At 39.3% G+C, this 22,939-nt stretch overlaps 1 protein-coding gene across 1 annotated transcript in view; it reads left to right on the top strand.

Moving 5' to 3' along the window:
- The window catches only part of IQGAP1 (IQ motif containing GTPase activating protein 1), a 47,628-nt gene extending 24,689 nt beyond the window's left edge, over positions 1–22,939 (top strand). The window contains exons 16-38 of the mRNA XM_056499592.1: positions 697–787; positions 1,759–1,920; positions 2,285–2,427; positions 2,774–2,944; positions 4,037–4,120; positions 4,219–4,290; positions 4,377–4,446; positions 5,200–5,408; positions 6,035–6,190; positions 6,401–6,564; positions 7,345–7,569; positions 8,637–8,777; positions 8,866–8,950; positions 11,075–11,307; positions 12,077–12,209; positions 12,552–12,654; positions 14,093–14,228; positions 15,530–15,617; positions 16,051–16,263; positions 17,333–17,499; positions 19,122–19,244; positions 20,100–20,208; positions 21,750–22,939. Of these exons, the coding sequence (XP_056355567.1) occupies positions 697–787; positions 1,759–1,920; positions 2,285–2,427; positions 2,774–2,944; positions 4,037–4,120; positions 4,219–4,290; positions 4,377–4,446; positions 5,200–5,408; positions 6,035–6,190; positions 6,401–6,564; positions 7,345–7,569; positions 8,637–8,777; positions 8,866–8,950; positions 11,075–11,307; positions 12,077–12,209; positions 12,552–12,654; positions 14,093–14,228; positions 15,530–15,617; positions 16,051–16,263; positions 17,333–17,499; positions 19,122–19,244; positions 20,100–20,208; positions 21,750–21,863 (3,192 nt within the window). The 3' untranslated portion in view covers positions 21,864–22,939. The remainder of the gene's footprint in view (positions 1–696; positions 788–1,758; positions 1,921–2,284; positions 2,428–2,773; positions 2,945–4,036; positions 4,121–4,218; positions 4,291–4,376; positions 4,447–5,199; positions 5,409–6,034; positions 6,191–6,400; positions 6,565–7,344; positions 7,570–8,636; positions 8,778–8,865; positions 8,951–11,074; positions 11,308–12,076; positions 12,210–12,551; positions 12,655–14,092; positions 14,229–15,529; positions 15,618–16,050; positions 16,264–17,332; positions 17,500–19,121; positions 19,245–20,099; positions 20,209–21,749) is intronic.

Below are 22,939 nucleotides of genomic sequence, written 5' to 3'. Positions count from 1 at the left end.
AAACACTTGTCCCTTTCCTCCTCTCAAATTTCTGCATGTAACATTAGCTCATTTGGCTGGATTTCCCAGCCAAAATACAGGATACTGTGTGAGCACAGCTCCTTGACAAGCAATCTGTTAAAATAAAGATTTAAAACATGGCTTTTACTGCTGAGTGTATCCACAATATGTATGATACTTTTTGCTTTGCTAGTTTGTACAGGCTTGTGAAGTTTATTGACCACAGAAAATGAACAGCCTGATGTGACATTAGTTACCCAAAGGTTTATTAGTTTCTGCACACAGATGTGCATTGGCAGCTCTGTGTAGTCACCTTCTGTTGAGGGACTAATTTCCTGGGAAATCATATCCTCTTAGCTAGTATGGCTTTAGGACTAGCTGGTACCAAGTCCCTGACTTTGTGTTCGCTCAGCTATTAGAGTGATTCCCATTGATAGAATTTATTGTTTTTCTGTTTCCCGAAAAGATTTTTTTTGTCTGGGAGAAAATACTGAGTTTGATAATGCCATAATAGTCTCTGCCAGTCACAAATCCACGTGATATCCTTGTGCTGGAGTCAGTTAGGAAAACTGAAATACTTCTTATTTCCTCTGATATGGAAAACTTCTCTATTGGCTATTTCTGAATATAGGTTATGCAAAAATAGTGATAATTATCTCTTAATACAGTATATTTTCCTTGTTGTATTCTCTTCAGGACACAAAGGATGAAACAGCTGTACTTTGGCTAGATGAAATTCAGGATGGGATTCACAAGGCTAACAAGGACACAGAGGAGTCCCAGAGATGTAGGTATTATCGCACAGTATTGCAATTAATCCCCACTACCAGCTAAATACCAGTTATTTAAGGAAAAGCTGGGGGCTAGAAACGTGTGCATGTGGCAAAGGAAACCAAATGAGCCTACAGGCTTCTGGTTCAGGTGTGTTTTTTTGAGGAGTGAATGTCAGATTCTTCAAATACTGAATTTCTTCTATTTTGAGGGAATACGTGTTCTTCTCCATTTTTACATGCAACCGTTAGACCATGTTATCTTGTTGGACAAATCTCTATCAAATTATTCGTCATTTGGGACTAATTGTGCATGTCTGTGGGTGGTTAGGTAGAAGTGAGAATGTTCACATGCGCAATTAAAATGGTGTTTTCTGGTGAGCATTACCTTTTATTTGCTGTTGTCTTGTCTTGGCTCTCTTAGGTATTTCCAGACGAACACTCACATGTTTTTCAGATGCAGAGGTTACACATCAGTAATACTCATCTTTGCTTCTTAACAGAGTTTGCAGGTGGACTGGTCCACCCATTGTTGCATCCAGGTCTATATAATGATGTTGTTTCTGTCTGTAGAAACAATTAAGTAATTACTGCTCTGGTTGTTGAAAAGGCTTCTTTTGAGTTGTGATTGGTTCTGCCAGAAAAAAACTGTGTTAACTGAAATAGATGTCAGAGGAGGGTTGTAACTTTGTGTGTTGAAAAGTTCTGGTGGTAAATCAGCGCTGTACTGGGACTTTGGGCACACACATGCTGTCAGGTGCAGTTCCACACATGATTGAACACTCTGTACTGAAGAGGCCTCTTTATTGCAAGTTGTGTAGTTGTTTTTTTATTTATATTTCATGTTTAGGTACACTTAAAATTTGTGTATCTTACATACAACCCAGCTATAAGGGTGTGTTCATGTTGTCTTGCTCTGTTCTGCTGTTCTGTGCTTACTGTGAGCTACTGAGCCCCTGAGCTAACCTGCTTCCTGGTGTTATCCAAGTCTCCTTAGGAATTCTGGCCATTAATGAAGCAGTAGATCGTGGTGATGTTAGCCAGACCCTGAGTGCCTTGCGTTCGCCTGATGTTGGGCTGTATGGGGTCACTCCAGAATGTGCTGAGACGTACCAGCAAGAACTGTCAGAAGTCAAGAAAAGGGCAGCAGGTACACCTTAAGTGACTAACTGTTAGTGAAATAAATGCAAGATTATTGTACGTGGAACTGGAATCAGAGGTAAAAACGCCCCTGGGAAAATCTTGTGTTGTAGATGGCAATTGTAGATGCTTTGTGAAATAAGGGGGGTTTTTTTTCAAAAAAAGCGTGTGAATAGGATAATGTTCTCCACTTGTAGAATGTGTTGTGTTTAGGTAGCTCTCATATGAGGTCATTAGGGACTCAGAAACATTCCTTTTCTTGCTTGGAGGAAGAAGAATTTGTAAAGTAGATTTCCTGGTTGTAACATTTGTATGCATGAATGGTAAGACACTTGTCAGATTTTCAGACTTCTAATTGCGGTTTCTGCATTTAGGGGGCAATGGCAGTGAGTGGGTGAAACACTGGGTGAGAGGAGGCTATCATTATTATCACAACCTGCGGACCAAAGAGGGAGGATGGGATGAACCAGCAGAATTTGTGCAAAATGACACTCAGCTGTCGCGGGAAGAGATACAGGTAAAGTAGATTAACACATGCTCTCTCTCTTAAAAGTTGATATTTTTACCATTCTCACCTTCAGTGCAGCTCTAAGAGTGCTTCAATGCCATAGTCATGTTAGCAAGCTTAGTAACTCTTTTGATTTCCTAGGCATCATCAGATTGTGTGTGTCACAACTGCTTGTCCTGTTTCATAAAAATTTATCCTGTCACTAAAAGTATACAGGACCATGATGTCGCTGTTTTTTGAAAGACAACTTTGGAGTTTCTTATAAGCACGATGTGGGAAGCTGATGTAACATCCTTTCTCTTGTATTTCCATTTTCTTTTTCTGTCTCCCTCTTCCTATCATAACATTAAATCAGAGCACCATATCCGGAGTCACTGCAGCATACAACCGAGAACAGTTGTGGCTTGCAAATGAGAACCTGATTATGAAACTTCAGGCTTGCTGTCGAGGGTATCTTGTTCGCCAGGAATTCAACTCAAGAATGAATTTTTTGAAGAAGCAAGTCCCAGCAATCACTTGCATTCAGGTAGTGATACTCTTTAATTCTGTTTGAAACTCGTACTCTGCAGTTGTTTTCTGTACACAAGCTTTTTGATAGTTTTTGTCCAATTCAAGTAGTTACAGCACACAATTGTTTTTGCTTCGTATTGTAAATTATCTAAAAACATTTCCTTCTCCCAATGAGTTTTGGTATATTGTTTGCTTTTAGGTGTCATATATAATCAATCCAATAATCATGTAGAGTTGGAGGGAGAAAAACTTATTTGAGGAAGCTTTACCAATTATTTTTTTACATGTTTCAATGTTTTGGGAATAAGGAAATATGAAGTGTGTTGTATGGTGATAATACCACGAGATGCATTGCTGCTGTGATTCATGAATTCAAGAGAAACAACGTGGTTTTCAGTATTCTTGAGTAAAATGCTTCTCTTCAAATTTGTCCAGGGATTTGGAGGATTGAGGACCTGAAAGAGATGGTAGGATAATTCAGCATGAAATTGGGCGCATTTACAGGACAGCAACAAAATAATTCTTGCTGTGGTGTTGTAACTGAAGTGCGTGCAAATGAAATAGTTGCTTTGCACCCTATTACCATTTTATTATTTCCTCAGTATATGTCTATTTGTTTCTGCTGAAGTGATACATACTCTGCCTGTATATTTAACAAAACCTCCACACCCACTCCCAGGACATTAAAATAACATTCTCTCCCTTTAAGTGTAGTCCAGCTCCTTACCTGACTTCACTTCCCAAGTGTGGGTGACAGCGGGTCTGCTTGGAAAACTTAAAATGTTACATCATTGTTCTCATCAGCAGCAGCAGCTAACATGTGATCCTCATGTAGAACAATTTCTGTCAACTCAGTTGTATCCTTGACCCCTAACTGTGCTTCAGAAGGCCCAGGCTCTTCATGGGGTAATTTCAAGTCTCTTGTGATTACAGTTGGAAGGTAGTTAACGCTTCACACAGTGTATCCCTTGATAAGACAAGCATGTCTCCTTTATGTTTCAATTAGCCAAAAGGGCAGTTAGAAGCTGAGGAGCACCAAGAAGCTCAGATTTTTAATTACTTCTGTTTAATTGGAAAAGTAAAGAGAGTGTGCCTATTTTGTTTTCAGTCTCAATGGCGTGGCTACAAGCAAAGGAAGGCGTATCAAATCCGTTTGGATTACCTACGTGCACAAAAGGACCAAGTAATAAAGGTAGTGCAGGTTCCCTGCTGACTTTTTTGGTAAACCTTTGGAGTAGTGAACTTTATAGGTAAGGTTTCTATCTGAGTGTTTTGGTTACCCTTCAATAGATTCAATCAATGGCCAGGATGTATCAAGCCAGAAGACGTTACAGAGATCGCCTGCAGTATTTCAGAAACCACGTAAGAGGCTATCTTGTTAAATGTATTCTGCAATTGGTACTCTTTCCAGAATGAGGTCAAGTGCTTTTTTGTTTCTTAAATCCTAGATAAAAGATGTTGTAAAAATTCAAGCCTTTATCCGAGCAAACAAAGCACGAGAAGACTACAAAACCCTCAGTAAGTATTGCCAAGAGAATAAAACTGATGTGCCTCGAATCTCTATTTGCGAGGGATCATAGATTCATAGGAGAGATTCCCTAACTCTTCCTGTCTCCATAGGAGAGATTCTCTAGCGCCCTGATGATCTTTGTAGCCCTCCTCTGAACTCAGTCCTGCAGCTCCACATCCTTCTTACTATGTTGGAGGCCCCAGAGCTGAGCACAGTACTCCAGGTGGGGTCTCATGAGACTGGAGTGGAAGAGAATCACCTGCCTTGTCCTCCTGACCACACTGCTTTTGATGCAGCCCAGGATGCATTTGGCTTTCTGTGCTGCAAGTGCACATTGCTGGTTCATGTCAAGCTCCTTGTCAACCAATATGATGTTGGCTGTGTGATCCATAACATCAAGACACTTTTGAGGAGCAGTTGGGATGAAGTGGATAGGGCAATGCAGGGAATATGTAGTTCTTGAGGCTGAAGGAGAACTTGATTTTAGCTGCCTTTTTTTTTTCCCCTGCTGAAAAACAGAACTGTAGCTTTGTAGCTCTGACAGTGTGGACTGCCCTATGCTAATACTAACTTTGTACTTGATTTACTTCTTTTACAGTTTTCTCAAAACAGGAAAATCATAAATGTCTGAAGCTGTTTAGACATGATGGTAGTAATTTGGCTCTGGGTGCTCCTTGATGTGCTGTTTAAACATAGATAAGGCATGTATTTATTTTTGTTTGCCATCCCCTAGTGTTGTCTACTTTCTTGCCTATTTTTAGTAAATGCTGAAAACCCACCTATGGCTGTGGTTCGGAAATTTGTCCACTTGCTTGATCAGAGTGACCAGGATTTTCAGGAGGAGCTTGAGCTAATGAAACTGCGTGAAGAAGTTGTAACCTTGATCCGATCCAATCAGCAACTGGAAAATGACCTCAATCTCATGGACATCAAAATTGGTTTGCTAGTGAAAAACAAAATTACGTTGCAGGTAAGAAATTGTTGTTGGTAGACCAGACATTGAATTGAGCCCAGTGGTAGTTAGCATGGAGAGCTCCTGGCCTCAGATGTCAGTTGCTCAGCTCATGGAAAACGTTTTCCCAAACATAATTTTTACTCCCAATGTGTCCTTAGTCCATTCCACTAATTTAGTATGAATCCCTAGAAAGAAAACTGTAGGAGGAGAAGAAACAAGTCCTGAAGCTAAAAAAGCCAACAAGATAAATAATGCAACAGGTTTTGTATTTAAAGGCTTTGAGACTTTTTTTGTTGCTCCTTTGTGGTTAAACAAGTCACATGCCACAAGCTTGCAGCCACGGGGGTGATTTTGGAGGCAGGAGATACATTTGTGCTAATTGGTTAAACGAAGCCCTCAACCTTGGCTGGTTGATTAATTTCCAAAAAAAAAAAAAAAAAACAAAGCGGAATGTGTACTTCCAGCTGGAGAAACTGCTGCCATAGCAATTATACAAATAATGCTTTACTTTAATAGCTCCAGGAATTCCTTGACCCTGCATTTCTCTGTCCAAGAGAAGTAGCTCTCAGATGCAACTGTTTTCCAGTATTGCTTGTTAGAAACTTCTCCGAGTGAAATCTGTAACTGTTCTTTCTTTCCAGGATGTTGTTTCTCATAGCAAAAAACTTACCAAGAAGAACAAGGAGCAGCTCTCTGACATGATGATGCTGAACAAGCAAAGGGGAGGTTTGAAAGCACTGAGCAAAGAAAAGAGAGAAAAGTTGGAAGCCTATCAGCATTTGTTCTACCTACTTCAGGTAAGCAGCTTCTTGCACTGCTTGGAAACCTTTTGTTATAGGTTATATGTCTTAGCACAGTCTTCGCTTATGCACTGTAGTTGTCATACAAGTAGTAAGTTGGAAAAGACCTTTAAGATGAAGTCCAACCAGCAACTGTTTTGATCCACCTTAGTTTTTAGCAACACCAGCGGGGATGTGCACACTAAGTAATTTTTCTTGTTGTTGTAGACTAACCCAACCTACTTGGCCAAGCTGATTTTTCAGATGCCTCAAAACAAATCCACAAAATTCATGGATTCTGTGATCTTCACGCTGTATAACTATGCATCCAATCAAAGAGAGGAATACCTGTTGTTGCGACTTTTCCAAACAGCACTGCAGGAAGAGATCAAGTATGTGGTAGCAAACGGCACATTCTTGCTGTTGAGTCAGTTTTTGTTGAGTCAATTCCTGAAATTGAGGCCACTTTCATGTTAAGTCTAGTGCTTATATGGAGATAATGCTAATCTGTGCCTTCATTGTCCTCTTCCCATTTCATATCTTTTAATGTAGTCTGTGAAAGAATCAAGTACATCCATTGAAGATGTGGGCTTTTCACTTCAGTCGAGATTTCACTGCTCAACATGGCAGCTCTTTTTGATCTGATGCAAAGTCATGCTAAAATTCAGTCTGATCTCAATTCTCATCAATAGATATCTGATAATAAATACATCCAACAAACTGCAAACTTAGGCTTTACAAGCCAGGAAGAGAGCTAAATCTAAGCTCTCTGGATTTCCAAAAGCTAATGAGGAGTCTGAAATCTCTGTTGTTTAGCATTTCTATTTCCTATCAGTGTTAGAAACTCTTGACTGTCCTCAGACGTGTTTTATTGGTTAGGATTGGTTAGGCCTTAGGAGCTCAGTGTTACATGATGTCAGTTCTTTATAAATCAATGTAGCACAACTTGCTGTGAGGAAGAATATGCAATGAACTTTTTGAGGAACTACCCTTATGCATTTTTCAGAATGCTTTTTAAGCATGAAGATAATACATGCCCTGAAACAACAACTTCTAAAAAACATGTGGTTCCCCCCACCCCAAAGTCATGCTTGGAACAGCAGTCCAGGGAAGTGTAGGCAGTGACAGAGTTATGCATACATCAGATTTCATATAGATTCTTTCTTCTTCAGATCAAAAGTAGACCAGATACATGAAATTGTGACTGGGAATCCTACTGTTATTAAAATGGTGGTAAGTTTCAATCGTGGTGCCCGTGGTCAGAATGCCCTGAGGCAGATCCTTGCGCCAGTTGTGAAGGAAATCATTGATGACAAGTCACTTAATATCAAAACTGATCCTGTGGATATCTACAAGTCTTGGGTTAACCAGATGGAATCTCAAACGGGAGAGGCCAGGTATGGGACCTGTTAAAGCTGTATTTTTCTAAACATTGCTTAGCTGCTTTGCATTGCTCAGTTTGTCATTCAAAACTATCCTTGGCTCCACTGTGTGTATCTGTCCAACTGATTGTCAAGACAGCTTTCATCTGAGAGTTCTAAAGTTCATATTCTGTTTATGGTGCTGAGGGTATTGAATTGGAATGTCATTAGGTGATGGAAGAAGAAATGCTCTTTTCTGTTTTCCTTTGTTAACTTGATAGTTAGCTATGACACACCCTCTAACCTAAAAGAATGTACTGTAAGAGATTGTATTTGGGAATTGCTTCCATGTCAGTCCATATTCATGTCGTGTGTGACCTGTGCAAACAGGTACTATTCGCAACCACACAAAGCCGCTCTTGCTGGCAGAAAGCATCATATTGCAGTTCTCTTGATCCTAACATATTTCTAATTAATATCAGCCACTGATGACACTGATGTATTGAGCTATGTGATTTTGTGTTGTTCTGGTTTCTTTTTCTTCAGTGGCTGTGATTTGTTAGAACTTGAGGATTCTGTTGTGTAGTTGGGGTTTTTTAATGTACTTTAAAAAAAAGGCAAAAAGCCATACATGTGAATGAATTCCTCCATACCTAAAGCAATCCGCAGTCATACACCTTTGCACATTTTATGCAAAATTTTGGACAAGTTAAAAATGGAAGTGAAGATGTGTGTTCGGATCCTTCTCTATACATGAGATTTAGGATACTCCTTTATGAATTACCAGCTTCATCTGTCTTGTGTTCACTGGTATACTATGCAATATATATATATATATACACACTATGCAATAATTTCAGCTGATTGAGAAAACGATAACTATTCTTTCAGCAGCATGTTGTATTGATTTTATGGGTGGTGATCTAGCTTCTGCTTGTATCCAAGTTTTCATCATCTTAATAAATTCCCAAATGCATAGCTTTAAAGGTACTGCATAGCTTTTGGCAGTGAAGTGAATGTTTGTTTCTATGTAAGGCTATATGTTCTTGAAGTGTACTAGCCTGAATAATATTCTCCTTTTTATGTCTGACTTTTTCAAATAGCAAGCTGCCATATGATGTTACCCCTGAGCAAGCCCTAAGTCATGAAGAGGTGAGGACGCGACTGGATGCCTCAATCAGAAACATGAGGACAGTGACAGACAAGTTTCTGTCTGCCATTATTAGTTCAGTGGACAAAATCCCGTGAGTCTCATGCACCAGTGATATCCCTGAGAAGTTGCTGATGTCTTCATGCTTGCAGCAGTCTTATTTGACCTTTTCTTTCTCTCAGTTATGGAATGCGTTTCATTGCCAAGGTCCTAAAAGACTCCCTACATGAGAAGTTTCCTGATGCTGGTGAAGATGAGCTTCTGAAGGTGAGGATCTGTACACCTTTTGAATATTTGTCAGCCAAATTGGCTGTGACATCTCATTTTTCTCTTGTTAGGTGTATGTGTGGAGAGGAGTGCATGTAAAACCTATTCATTTACCTCTACAGATAAAAAATATTTCATCATACTCATCACTTGAGATGTAATACATTGTTTAGAAGGCAGTATCCTGATGCTTCTCTTTTGCTTTTAGTATCTTGAGCGTTTGGACCTTTAGATTTTTTGACCTGGGTTTTACTGTTGCTCCTAGAAAGTAAACCTTGGGTTAACTAGTGTGATCACAGCCCACTGCTCCTTCCTTAACGAGACAAGTTAAAAAGTCTGTATGCAAAATTCTGATATTCCTAATGCTCCATTTGTAACACACTAGGATATTTTGATGGCAATATGTAGAGTCATTTCCCATGATGCCTAGTTAGTTTTGTATTTTGCATTTCAGTTGATTTGGAGAGCTAAAAGGATCCTAATAGTAGTTGCTCTTAGATGACTACAACGTTTCTTTGGTTTCATGGCTTTTGGTAAATTGTGAATTTATACCCATGAATGCTTTACTTCTTAATACAATATAGTTTGGTTATTAGAATACTTGACAACGTCTCTTTAAGCTTCTCTGCCTCTGCTTCATTACAAAATAATTACCAATCTGAATGCTGTTTTCTTCTCTCTTCTAGTTCTGTGCTTTCCCATTCTGAGACACCGGTTCTTTCTATGCAGGTGAATTAATTTCTTCCATCTGTAAATTTAGGTGGAAAACTGCAGGTTTTGTTAATCCTCATGGAAACAATCTAACTGTCCACATGAAAGTCAAAACTGCAGTTGCATGCAATAGCTACTTGCAGATTGTTTTTAGCAACCAAAGATACCCATACAATATGTTGTTCTTTTTGCCCTACAAGTTCAAATGTCATTAATTCAATTTCTTTCATGGATATTTTTTTTTTCTCTTTACTGGCAGTAAATAGTTTGATTGTCAGCAGACTGTTAACATTCCATGGCATAATTTTTGAGAGTACAGGAGAGACTTGCATAAAACACTTGTCAAAACATTATCTCACTGAAAGCAGTTATTAATTTCTGGGACTGCTTAGCAATTGCTATGTTTTTTTTCTGTGTTTTCAACTATTTGTTCAGACCCCAATCTCCTCCATGCATTTAAGTCACATGGCAAGCAGGTGAACCCAAGATTCAGTGAATGTGGCCTTCTGCAAATGAGCATGTGGTGAGAGAGCTTTTTCTTTGAATGAGCATGATGGGTTAATACCTTTTCATTGCTAGAATTACTTTTGGCAAAATATCCAGTTCAGGGTAGAAGAATATTTTGAGCATATGTATAATGTGATAATCTCTATTTGTAGTTCTTCGAAATGTACTACTGCTCACATTTGACTAGGTAAACTGGATTTTTGAAGGATCAAATGCCATTTGTTTTCTGTACTTCTGATTTTCTTACTTCTGGATTAAATGGTTTCTCACTAACTAGGGGTCTGTGCCTGAATATGTTGCTGGCTTATAGAAGAAAGCTTTTATTCTGAAAGAGAGAAGGGCTTTGGACAAGAAATGGAAAATAGTCTCCTCAGTTTAACTTCTTGTTGTGCCATTCTTCCTCCCTATTTTTGCTTTTAGAGATGGCAGCCAATGCTGCATGCTTAGCTCTTGTTCCATTACTGAAACTTCATTATCAGACTCATCTATACTGTAGTCGCTCTGCCCTCTGTTAGGCTAACTCAGTTGCATTGAATTCTCAGACTGTCTCATGCTCACATCAGTAGTTCATTGGTAACTTGTAGTATCTCCTTTTGTAATTTCGAGCTTTTTTGTAAGCTGGAGTTCTAAATCTTTACGCGTAGAATATCTGCTGCTGTATAGTCCTGTGACTGATAGTTCTCAGGCTTTCCTCTGTGGTGATTGCCCTAATGCATCTTTATGATATTGCTTTTCTTTTTTTACTCTGTAGATTTTTTGGGTGGGTATGTGCTTCTGTATAGCAGAATCTTTGTCTTGGAAAGAGGCTTACAAGGAAGTAATTTATCAAAACACAGAGTAGTTTCAATAAAATTCAGTTGAGTCCTGTGCTGTTGTTTGTTGATGCATTTCTTCTCTCTTCCCCAGATTGTTGGCAACTTACTCTATTATCGCTACATGAATCCAGCCATTGTTGCACCAGATGCATTTGACATCATCGACCTTTCAGCTGGAGGACAGCTGACGACAGATCAACGCAGAAACCTTGGTTCCATTGCAAAGATGTTACAGCATGCTGCATCCAATAAGATGTTCATGGGAGACAATGCTCATCTAAGCATCATTAATGAATACCTATTGCAGTCATACCAGAAATTCAGGTAGAAGACTGTAGCCGATTAAGCTGGGAGGTTTGGCAGAGGGTAACATTGCAAGTAAATAGGGAAAAGACTAAATTTAGAATATGGAGAGTTCTATCGCTGTCAAATATGCAGTCTGTTAAAAATAAAAGAGGTTTCACTCCAGACTGCCCCAAGCATCAGTGACAATGGCAGATAAAATGTGTACCTGGAATTTATGAACAATGCATTGTATGTTAATGAGACTGCAAAGTCAAGAGTTTAGAATATTTTTTCAAAGAATATTCGTGTCCAAAATAAAGGTGGCTGTTGCATATACTTATTATGGTACTTTGAACGTGGACAACCAGAATGTGTCCTGTGTGAACCCTGGTTACGCATGAAAACCTAGTGGTGATCAGGAATAGAGTAGGTGGGCATTTAGCTATTCATGTAGTTGAAGTAAGCTTTTGTTTAAGAATTGTCATATCTTCTGTGTTTAGGAAAGGTAACCAGAGATAGTTGGGGGCAAAGGATGATAATGCAGTGTAGGCAGGAGAACAAGGTCACTGAAGCAAGTTCTGTCAATTCTAAAAATGAGCAAATGTCAACATGGCCAGTATCAATGATTGAATTTACTAGGTTGCTTCTGATTTGTTAAACTAAAGCTGACAAACTGTAGTATGCCATAGTGTACCACAGTTTAAAGAGGAGAGTCTGTTCTTGAGATTGTCATGGGGAGGTAGTACTCCTGACATATCACATGACTCTCAGCATCATACTGACTGTTCTCTCCTTTTTTTTTCTGAAGACGTTTTTTTCAGGCTGCCTGTGAGGTTCCTGAATTGCAGGATAAATTTAATATTGATGAGTATTCAGACTTGGTGACTCTCACTAAACCAGTAATTTATATTTCAATTGGTGAAATCATCAATACGCACACTGTAAGTATACATTAGTCGCAGTTGCTCCTTATAAGTGGTGTTTGCGACGAAAATGCTGCTTCTCTCTGAAACGCAAAGGTACCAAATATAAGGCTGAAAGTTGTCATGATTGTAGTTTGCAAGAGCTTGTTGATTTACAGAATGAAGTAATTTAGGTATGGCTTCACTAAGTTTCTTTGGAAAGCATTTGAGTATGTGATATTAGCACAGCTCTGAATGTTGACATTGCTACTTTAGAGTTCAGTGATTTTTTTCTAGAAGATACCAGGCTGAAATAATGAAATTCTACTGTCTAGAAAAGGATGTACTGTTCAAACATAATTGTTTTTTCTGTTCATCTAGTTGCTCTTAGACCATCAAGATGCAATTGCTCCTGAGCACAATGATCCAATTCATGAGCTGCTGGATGATCTCGGAGAGGTTCCTACAATTGAGTCCTTAATAGGTGGTCTAGTTTGTTCTGCTAAAGTAATATATGATATTGCCTTAAATGACCTTAAGTTCAGTAAAGAAAGTGTAAGAAATCATTACAGGTTGTTTGGGAGAATATGCTCTTAAAAAGCAGCAGCAGATTTGTTGCAATGTATTTTCTCTGCATAATTTACTGCCCTGAAAAAATCAAGGGTTCTTTCTCTTCTCCCCACCCACCTCACCTTATCCCACTCTAGAATTGTCTAGAAGACGGATGGGTATTGATGTATTTTCTTTGTTCCATTACACTGGAGCAATTTCTCTGTGCTTGTGTCCCTGTTCCAGCTTTTTTTGCAGAGATCCATCCTTCTTTCTGGAGATCTGTAGGTGTTCCTTTCAGTAATAAGTGCACCAAATACCATGCGTTCCTTTAAGAGTCTTTAGCATGTGGACAAGTAGCATTTTTCCCGTTTAAAGTTTTTTTCCATACGAAAAATGTCCACTTCTGGTTGGGGGAAGAAGGAATTAACACTACTAATCTATGAAACTCTTCTGGAAACCTGAGGCACAGTTTACTGCTTCAGGCTATAACACATACTGGAAAGAAGGACAAGTTTTTCTCCTTCATTGGTTTCTACATTGCAGTTATTTGAAGTTTCTGGTTTAGCAGGGGGGAGGGAGGCAAACCAGGCACAGTTTTTGGAGAGGATATAAAACTTACCTTGGAGTTGCTTGATGAGGCAGGTTGGAACCTTCTAAAGGAGTGATTGCAACCACACTTTCTTCCAAGTGCCAGCAAAGAACAGAATGTAAGAAACATTATGCGAACAAGCATAGACCATGGGTTTAGCCAGAACTTGACCTCCTTTCCCATTTCATTTTTCCTGTGTGCATAATGTCACTGGGGCTAATATGTCAAGAGGTAAATCTTTCTGCAATCCTTTAAGAAATGGGGGGAAAGGTACTAACAGTTGTTCTGGTGAAAGTTCATATGCAATTAGAGCATGTTAGAAAATTTCTTTTTGATAGGATAGCTTACTTTGTTCAAGAGATGATGGCAAGCTTGGTTGCTAACAAGGGCTTTGCACTTAGCTTGAAACATGCATTTTGTTGAGGACATGGACATACGAGCATAATCACATTTCTGTTTATAAAGTACTTTTGGCAGTTCAGCCACTCTTAGAGAGATACTGAGATACAGTGTGGAAAACATAAATCTTTAAGGCATGCTAAGTGGTGATTTTGTGGTGCTTTTCTGGCCAATGCCTTCTCTCAGATTTGTTATGAAAAAAGTCTGTAATGTATTCAAGATGATGTCTTTAAAAGTTGGTCTGGGTTTTGAAGTGTCCCTTTGACAGTACAGGAAACAGTCTGGATTTTTCTGTGATCTGTTATGTAGGGAAAAATTACAACGTCCTAACAGTCAAGAAGATAAATAATGTGATTTCATCTATAAACTCTCTGCTTGGCAGGGGAAGGTTCTGGCAATGTTAATGACCCCAACAGGGAAATGCTAGCAAAGACAGAGGTTTCTCTCACACTCACTAATAAATTTGACGTTCCTGGTGATGAGAATGCAGAAATGGATGCACGGACAATTCTGTTGAAGTAAGTAAGGGGTAACTACCTGGTACATTGCTCAAAAGAAGGAGCAACTGGAACTTTAACAGTTAATCTGCATGTGAAAATAAGAAAATAGAGACATAATTTAAAGTAATGTGGGGGGGCTGTTACTCTAAATGCAATGAGATTATAGCCATGTCTTTTTCCATGCTGTGCATGACGTTAAATTGATGAAGACTCATAGCCTTTTTGAGGAGCATGGGTCTTATTACCCTAATGGAAAGAGAACTATGGACTGTCAGAGATTTTATTATTGCCAGAATCTTTATTCTGGAAAACTTTTTACTGATAGTGACTCTTGGCTAGTTTTAAGCAAATCCCTTTTGCTGAGATGTATTGAGCAGTGACCTGACATTCAAATGCATGTTTACCTCCTCTGATGCATTCCTGCTCAGAGGCTAGATAGTTTAATTGAAAAATCTTTGGTCAGCATGCACTTGGCCTAGGCAGACAAGTCATCTCCCAAAAGAAAATTTTGTCTACAAAAATAAATGTAATGAGACTTCTTAAAAGATACATCAGTATTTTCCTACCTGCCAAGTGAAGGTGACATTGATTTCAAAAGTAAAGATCTACCAGCTGCACTGGTAGTCACTGAAGTTGTGGATGATGAGGAACGTGCCTATGTGATGCAGTTTGTGTGCTTCCAAAAGTAATTGCAGCCTGACTGCCAAGATGCTATTTGGTTTCATTGTGTGGCTTAAGAGCAGAAGTGCTTCAGGGTGGGCACCAACTGTGATTAAATCTCAGCTCAAATCATGACCCCCCAGGAAATGACCCTGTCTAACACGAGAGTGGAGTTGAGATCTACCTTGTCTCCCATGCACATAAGAAAGTAATCCTTCGAAGTTTTTGATACCTGTTATAGATCACTGAAGCATGCTTATGGATGGATAATATTATAGAGCTTTTCTGGTTGCACAAATGGGCTGTGGTTGTTACCTGCTTTATCTTCCACCTTGAATGCAGTTTCTGTGGCCCATGTAGAAGTACTAGGGTTACCTTGTAATACATGGGGTAGCATCCTTGCTGTTTGAGAAGCAAATTGTGCATTTTACAAAGAGGAACTTTTCAGGGAACCAACAATAATGTTTCCAATAATGCACTGTCCAAAAAGTAAAATGCTTCTTAGGATTCTGGTCTGGTCTACCTATTACTACTTGAGTGCCCGTCTAGTAATAATCTGAGTTTATTTAAAGCAGTAACATTGGTGTTGTTGCAGAACAGAAGAGTATTAAAGGTCTTTCTGTTTAAAATTTTTTCTCCTGATCTTGATTTCTTTGCAGCACAAAACGTTTAATTGTTGATGTAATCCGCTTCCAGCCAGGGGAGACGCTGACTGAAATTTTGGAAACTTCAGCTACCTCAGAGCAAGTATGATGCTCTTTATCTGTGCTAGTTTTAGACTAGGAAATCATCATCTGTCTAGATATATGTGGGTGTATGTGGGACTTTCCGTTTAGGTGTTGCAGTGAAGCTGTCTCCACTCATGATGGAGCAGGATGTAATGATAATCAGGAGGGTGTACAGTGGAAGTAAATTGTACGTGGGTATCTTATTCCTGCAGTAGTTGCTAAAAACTGTTCATGTGGAAGACCATTTTAGATGGTAGGTAGGCTTCTGCTGATTCCCATTTGTAGGATGTTTTCATCAGAACGTGTTCGTTCGAGTCAGTATAGTAATTGCCAAGCAAAACACTTTATCCTGTGTTATGCCAGAGGCCAGACAATCTGTTTCTGCTTCCTTTTATCTCCTTAAAAATGATCGGCTTCTGAACTTGCAACTTGTTTTTGTTTTCTTCTTCTAGGAAGCAGAGCATCATAGAGCTATGCAGAAACGGGCCATTCGTGATGCTAAAACTCCTGATAAGATGAAAAAATCTGTCTCTGTAAAGGAAGATGGCAACTTAAATCTCCAAGAAAAAAAAGAAAAAATCAAGACAGGCCTGAAGAAGTTGACGGAACTGGGGCCAGTGAATGCCGAAAATAAATACCAGGAACTAATCAATGACATTGCCAAGGTATACCATTTGATGGTTTCTGAGTGATCATCGTGGAGTTTTCCCAGTTTGCAGCTTTGAGAAACTCGCATGAGTTTTCATGGGGAGAGTAAGGTTTTTAGTAGCTAATTTATAGAGGAACATCACACCTTTTGTTGCAGCATTTCCACCTCTTGGCATGTGGGAAGTCCTTTTTTTTTATACAGTGTATCTGTTCCGTCAAATGACTGTGTTTCCATCTCAGGTACTATAAGAAAAAACTTACTAAGAAAACGTATTAAGAAAAAACTTAAAGAGCTTGGAAGGGAAGTCCTGATGTGTGTTTTTCTGCTCCATTTCACTAATTCATGTAATGCCTCTACAAGCTTGTTCACACAAATAAGTTTTGCTCATAACTCTAAGGCATCCTAACTGTTATTTTGATTTAAATGTGCCCATTAAAGAGTACCTAAATGGTAAGGGAGTGGCTGTGAAAAAACTTACAAAAGAGATCCAGTACCGTTGACAATACATTTTATATCACATTGTTTACTGAAAAACTATTCAGGAAATGTTATATAAGTAAGCCAGCTAAATAATGTCCTTTAGGGATCTGGTAAGAATTAATTGTATTGTAGATAATATGTGTCACAAATTAAAGTAGCGGTCAATGAACGTAGTATTTTCTTGTTGAGATATTAAGGCGAGCGATGCTTAAAGGCTGACTAACAAAGAAAGATAATGAAGTCTGTGTGCTGTTATGGTTGTAGTGCTTGATTTGTAAGATACTTTCCCTACCCAGTTCTGGAAAAAATGCTGCTTTTATAACGTGGCCTTTCAGTGCCCACTCCTGTCATTGCAATTAGAACAGAACTGAAGTTTGAGAGAGCCACAAAAGGTGCTGTGTAAAGTTGGTTAGTTCCACAAATAGTCCTCAAAGAGAAAAAGCTGTGACTTTTAAAGTGGGGCAAGTGCAAATGAGTGCTCAAGCCTTGCATGAAGCAAGACTAAGCAAAATCAAATGGTGTGGTTCAAGCACTCAGTGACTCTGGGACTGAGCACTTGGAGAGCTCACATGACTGTTAAGTCTCTGCCTTTCTCCTGTGTGTAGGATATCAGAAATCAGCGTAGATACCGTCAGAGAAGAAAGGCGGAGCTAGTGAAGCTGCAGCAGACATACAATGCCTTGAACTCCAAAGCTACTTTTTATGGAGAACAAGTAGACTATTACAAAAGTTACATAAAGACCTGCTTGGATAACTTGGCCAGCAAGGGAAAGTAAGTATCTTGGAACTGTAGAACCATAGCATGGTTTGGGTTTGAGGAGACCTTTAAAGACCATCTAGCTGCCACCATTCTGCCATGGGCAGGGACACCTTCCATTAGACCAAGTTGTTCCAAGCCTCATCCAGCCTGGACTGGAACAGTTCTGGGATGGGGCAACCACAGCTTCCAGGGAAACTTGTCCTGGAAGCATCACAACCTTCACAGGGAAGCTGTTGATGGCAATTATTTTGAGTGCGACCATCTGATTGCGTCCTTACCCATCAAGCAGTCCATCTATCAAATTCATGTCTCTTCAATTTAGACACAAGGATGTTGTGTGGAATGTTGTGGAATGCTTTTCACAAATACAGTAGGTAGATGATTGTCAGTCACTTTTCCCTCATCCAGAAATGGTGTATTAACCCTGTTGTAGCAGGTCACCAAATTGGCCAGGCACCTAAGTGATGGTATATATTGGCTGTCACCAGTTATCTCCATGTTTTCCATGTATTTTGGCATAGTTTCCAGGAGGATCTTGCCAGTCACAGAGGTGAGAGACAGACTGCGTCTTTCTTATTTTCTTTTTACAGTAGGTAGGAGCTTCACTGGACTGCCACATTTTCTCATATATGATGGATAGAGGCTTAGCCACTTCCTCCACCAGTTCCCTGATGACCCACAGACACATCTCATCAAGGTTCATGGACTTGCACACCTCAGGTTCCTTAGATGGCCCTGCAGCATATGGTTCCATGGCCCTAGAGGTTCTTCTTACAAGAAAGCATGTGTTGCTAAGAAGAGCCATAAAGCTCCATCTGCTCAAAACTCCTCAGCCGAACTCTTTCACATAGCAGTAGTTTTAGCGAAAGGGTTTCAGCAGCAGTAAGAAAATACAGGGAGTGGTCCTTGCCATGATTAGGGTCAAAAAGACAGACTTGAAAGACTTCTTGGTCCCTTTGGAAGAAGAGAGTGCAGTGGTATGAAGCTTGTTGTCTACATATGCACTTGCTGCTCAGTCAGTCTGTCCTGTCATCCTTCTTAGGAACAGAGAACGAAAATAACATAGTGGCCTACAAGGAAATCCTTGATCACAAATTGTCCCTGTTTTTATGCCAAATGAAGTCAGCCGTTACAGTGCTAAACAATTCAGATTTTCTGGGGGGGGGGAAAAATGTTGGTCTTTTCCAGTCAGATGTGAGAATTCATTTGCAGAATGAAAATACAAGAAAGTTTTTGAGTAGTCTCAGCTTTCTCCATGTCAGTTGTTACTAGACCCCATTATGCCTAATGAGAGATGGTATTCTTTTTTATGAAGTACCAAATAGTTATGTTTTGGGTGAGATTTTTTTGTTGTTGGGTTGGTTGTTTTTTTTGTTTATGTTTATTCATTATTAATATTATTTTCCTGCTTAAATGTTATTGGCAAATAGTAGAAAATTAAAGATCTGATCTGGGCTATAAGTGCTTTGTAGGTAAATTGATTAGTAGAAGTACATCATAATCTATCATTAGTCATAGTTCATTAGCTATATTGATCCTATCCTCTCTTTCAAATAGGATAGAAAATTCACTGCTCAAAATGTCTTTACTTGTTTGTGACCTTCTAATTTGTTTGGTTTGTCTTTTGTCCCCAGAGTCTCCAAGAAACCTCGAGAAATAAAAGGCAAAAACAGTAAAAAAATTTCTCTGAAATACACAGCAGCTCGACTTCATGAGAAGGGAGTGCTTTTAGAGATTGAGGACCTGCAAGGTAACCAGTGAGTATCTTTCTAAAACTCTTTACAGCTAAATAACCTTTTTGGAGGAAAAGGAAAATAGATAGGCTGAATTCTTGTCTTTTTCAGAGAACTAGTCTAGATGCTATAGTCTAGGTGGTAGTTCAGGACCAGCAATTTTGAGATCTATTTGAGGTTGTATCACATTGTCTTGCAATTTTGTTCGTGGAATTTTAGTGTTTTTAGTAGATTTAGCCACTAAAGCTGAAAAGGTTGCTAGGTTGGCAAGAAACCTGGCATAGTGATCACGCTTTAGTTCTCTTTTTCAGGTTGGAGCAAAGCAATTCTTTGATTGAGAAGTGTAATGTGATTTAAACATGACGTCCTCCTTCCCCCAACCCCTTCTCTGTCACTCCCAAAGTTATGGAAGGGTATCTCATTGAGTGAATTGTTATTATGGTTAATAGCTTTCATTGTTGAAAAATCAGCTTAATCAGCTAGCTTGAGTTTCTCCAGCCTGTAGTTTGCTAGCCTTGAGAAGCTGGTATGGCTTGTGTGGAATATAGAGGAGCTGGCTGTTGCTAGAATTTTTTCAACTCTGAATAATATTTTGTACTCAGTGCACTAAATGAGGCATGAATGTGCAGCACTAGACTGCTTAGATTGTACAAGCTAAATTAAGTTATCTTGTTTCCTGCTGTGCTTGTGTGAAGATGTGATTTACCAGACATAGAACCTGTTAGGTTTCCATTCATTGTTGTATTGAGACTGGGTGGCTTTTATGGGCTCATTTCAAATGTGGATAATAGAATAAAGAGTAGAATTCTTAGAAATGTATCTTCGCCCTTCATCTCATATATTTCCTCCCTGTGATTTTACATTTCTCAAATTTCATAGGTTTAAAAACGTGATTTTTGAAATCAGTCCAACAGAAGAAGTAGGAGATTTTGAGGTTAAAGCAAAATTCATGGGTGTACAGATGGAAACCTTTATGTTACACTATCAGGTGAGAACTGTCGTATTTAATAGTGTTGTGTAAGTTCCCCTTGCCAGACTCTTCATCAAAATAGCAATGACATGTTTTTTTGCCTAAACAGTCTGAAAAATGCTCTCAAAAATAACCCATTTGCAGGGAAAACAGATGCAACATGTACAAGAGATCCAAACTGCTTTTTGTTTCTCTGCTAATGAAAGCCTGATCTCAGTGTATGTTCTTAATTGTGTGTATACATATACGCACAAAACAAACACTTGCGTTTTCAACAATTTCCTGCTACAGGAGAGAGCTTGGGAGTCTGTGGCAGCAGTCACTGGGCTTGTGTATGATGGCTTCAGCCAGTCATTATGTATTGGTATCCTTTCTGCTACCCTATACTTATCCATTTCTTTCCAGTTTCTAGGTGTCCTTCTTAGGCGGCAGCCTTTACTTAGGCCACCACAACAGGCATGCTGACTGACCTTTTCCCAAACGGTTCCTTGATCTTTCTCTCGTGCCAGTAATGTTACACCTGCTGTCTCTGTCCCTTTCTTCCACTTCTTCACCCACCCTCTGTCCATTTTGTTCTTCATTAGGTAGGTTTGTTGTGGAAGCCTCGGGCCCCTCGAGACAGATGGTGTGCAGAGGCACCTTGCATTGCAGTTAGTCCACACCACCTAACTGGCTGCTGGGATGGACAGCTGCCTCACACCTTTTGTTTGCTTTGAGGACTCCTCTTGTTTGTTCCAGTCCTAAACAATCAGAGCTGGTCATGAACTTGTTGGTTCATGGAGGGGCTACCCAAGGTTACTCACTTCTCAGGCACATGGTTTACTATACCACTATGCCTTTGTAGTAGTGGTTTGCAGATAAAGCAGATGATGTCAGAGGACAGCAACAAGGGATACAACATCACACACGTCCATCCACATGCCCACACCTACCCACCTTGCTACCTGCAAGTGTGTGATTGGTGAAAGAATTTAATCGGTGAGGTAAAAATCAGTGCAGGTGCATTGCTGACAAAGCAATGTATAACTAGAAATACTGCCTATGTAAAAACCTTAGAGACTGAATCGGCACTGTAGGCATAGTGACTGAGATGCCATTTCTTTTTGTGCCCTAGATTGAAGTGCTGTAAGCTGCTTCCCTGAGATCTGTGGCAACTGAAGCTTTCAGAAAGGGACACTGAAATGTTGTAATGTTTCATGGGTACATGATAGAATTAGGCACCTAGGAAACCTAAATATTCTAAATGTTACAGCAAGTGACAAGTGACAAGGCTGGAGATGGCTAGATCTGAAATTTGGATTACTTAGAATGGTCGTCTATTTCTACTCTCTTAACATAATTTTTTTTAAACCCACTGCTTAAAATAATTAGGATGTTAAATGCCTTAGAATGACTATTTTTTACACAGTAAGAGTGGCTTTTAATGAGTCTCTCACTTTTCTGTCTTCTGGTGTGTACTTTTTCGGTGATACTCCTTAAGATCCTACTGTACTACAGTCTTTTATAGTATCTGTAAACTCTTGAGGTTTCCTCACTCATTAAGATATTCTCTTTGGCAGGATCTCTTGCAGCTGCAGTATGAAGGTGTTGCTGTCATGAAATTGTTCGACAGAGCAAAAGTGAACGTCAATCTTCTGATCTTTCTTCTGAATAAGAAATTTTATGGGAAGTAACCGACCTCTGCCAGCAAGTCTGTGAAAGGAGAGATGGATAGAAACCTGCACCTACAACTTTTAATAGCGTAGTGATCTATCAGTATATTCCTACCTTGTGCTAATTGTATTCAAATGTATCATGAGGGAGGACTAAGATCCTCTTGGGAATTAGCAGTCCTGACTGAGTCTGCAGTAAGTTGGTTTCTTGTTTATTTATATTCTTCAACTTTGAAGATCCCCTTTAGAGCGGTTATTTTAGAATGTATTTTTACATGGCTTTGGGAATTAAACTAATATTAGAGTATGCTTAGGCCATCTGAATGCTTAATTTTTTAAATCGTGTGCATTGTGAGGCTTAAATTCTTGTTGCCTGTGTAAAGAGATAGCTGGCACTGTGTAGAGATCTGTTAGCCTCTTCCTGAGAGCCAAAAAAGGGTTGCGGGTGATATTTGGACTCCAGTTATTCTCAAGCAGCAGTGACCAATATAAAACATGGGCAAGGTCTGGGTTACCCATTTTGTTTGCAAGCTTGCATTGGTAGAGGTGGCAGTGGCCAGTTGGCAAGGTTAGAACTGCTACGGTCAGGGTAATCAGTAAGCATCATAAACAGTTACTGAACTATTTGTGATTATATACTACAGCCACATATAGCAGCTTTAGTGTCTCATATTTCTTGATTTGCTTCTGTTTATCACACTGTAGTAATTTACAGGTGTCCCCTTAAATGGAATGTATTTACTAGGGCTTACAGATAAAAAGATTTTTGTGGAAGGGGGGGTAGCTGAAAAAATGTCTTGTGACATGTTAACTTTTAATGTTGGCTTGCAAAGCATTTGAAATGTAAAATTCACCTTTTTCTCCAGTTTAGAGCAATGTTCTATATATCTGTGTCTGATGCAATAAATGTTACTTTTCTTCCTTGGACGAGTCTGAAGGTAGAACCTATCTCAAATAGATTAGCTTTTTAAAAGTATTTTTTGTTGCTATACTCAAGTTCCTGTTTATTATTTCATGGGGGTTATGTCTGTGCTTCTTCATAGTGGTGGTGGTGCTGCTGGCTGTTCTGCTATATCCAATAAAAACGCAGAGACTCT

This window comes from Oenanthe melanoleuca, chromosome 10, assembly GCF_029582105.1.
Source record: "Oenanthe melanoleuca isolate GR-GAL-2019-014 chromosome 10, OMel1.0, whole genome shotgun sequence".
NCBI lineage: Eukaryota > Metazoa > Chordata > Aves > Passeriformes > Muscicapidae > Oenanthe > Oenanthe melanoleuca.
This window is presented reverse-complemented; position numbering and strand designations above follow the sequence as displayed.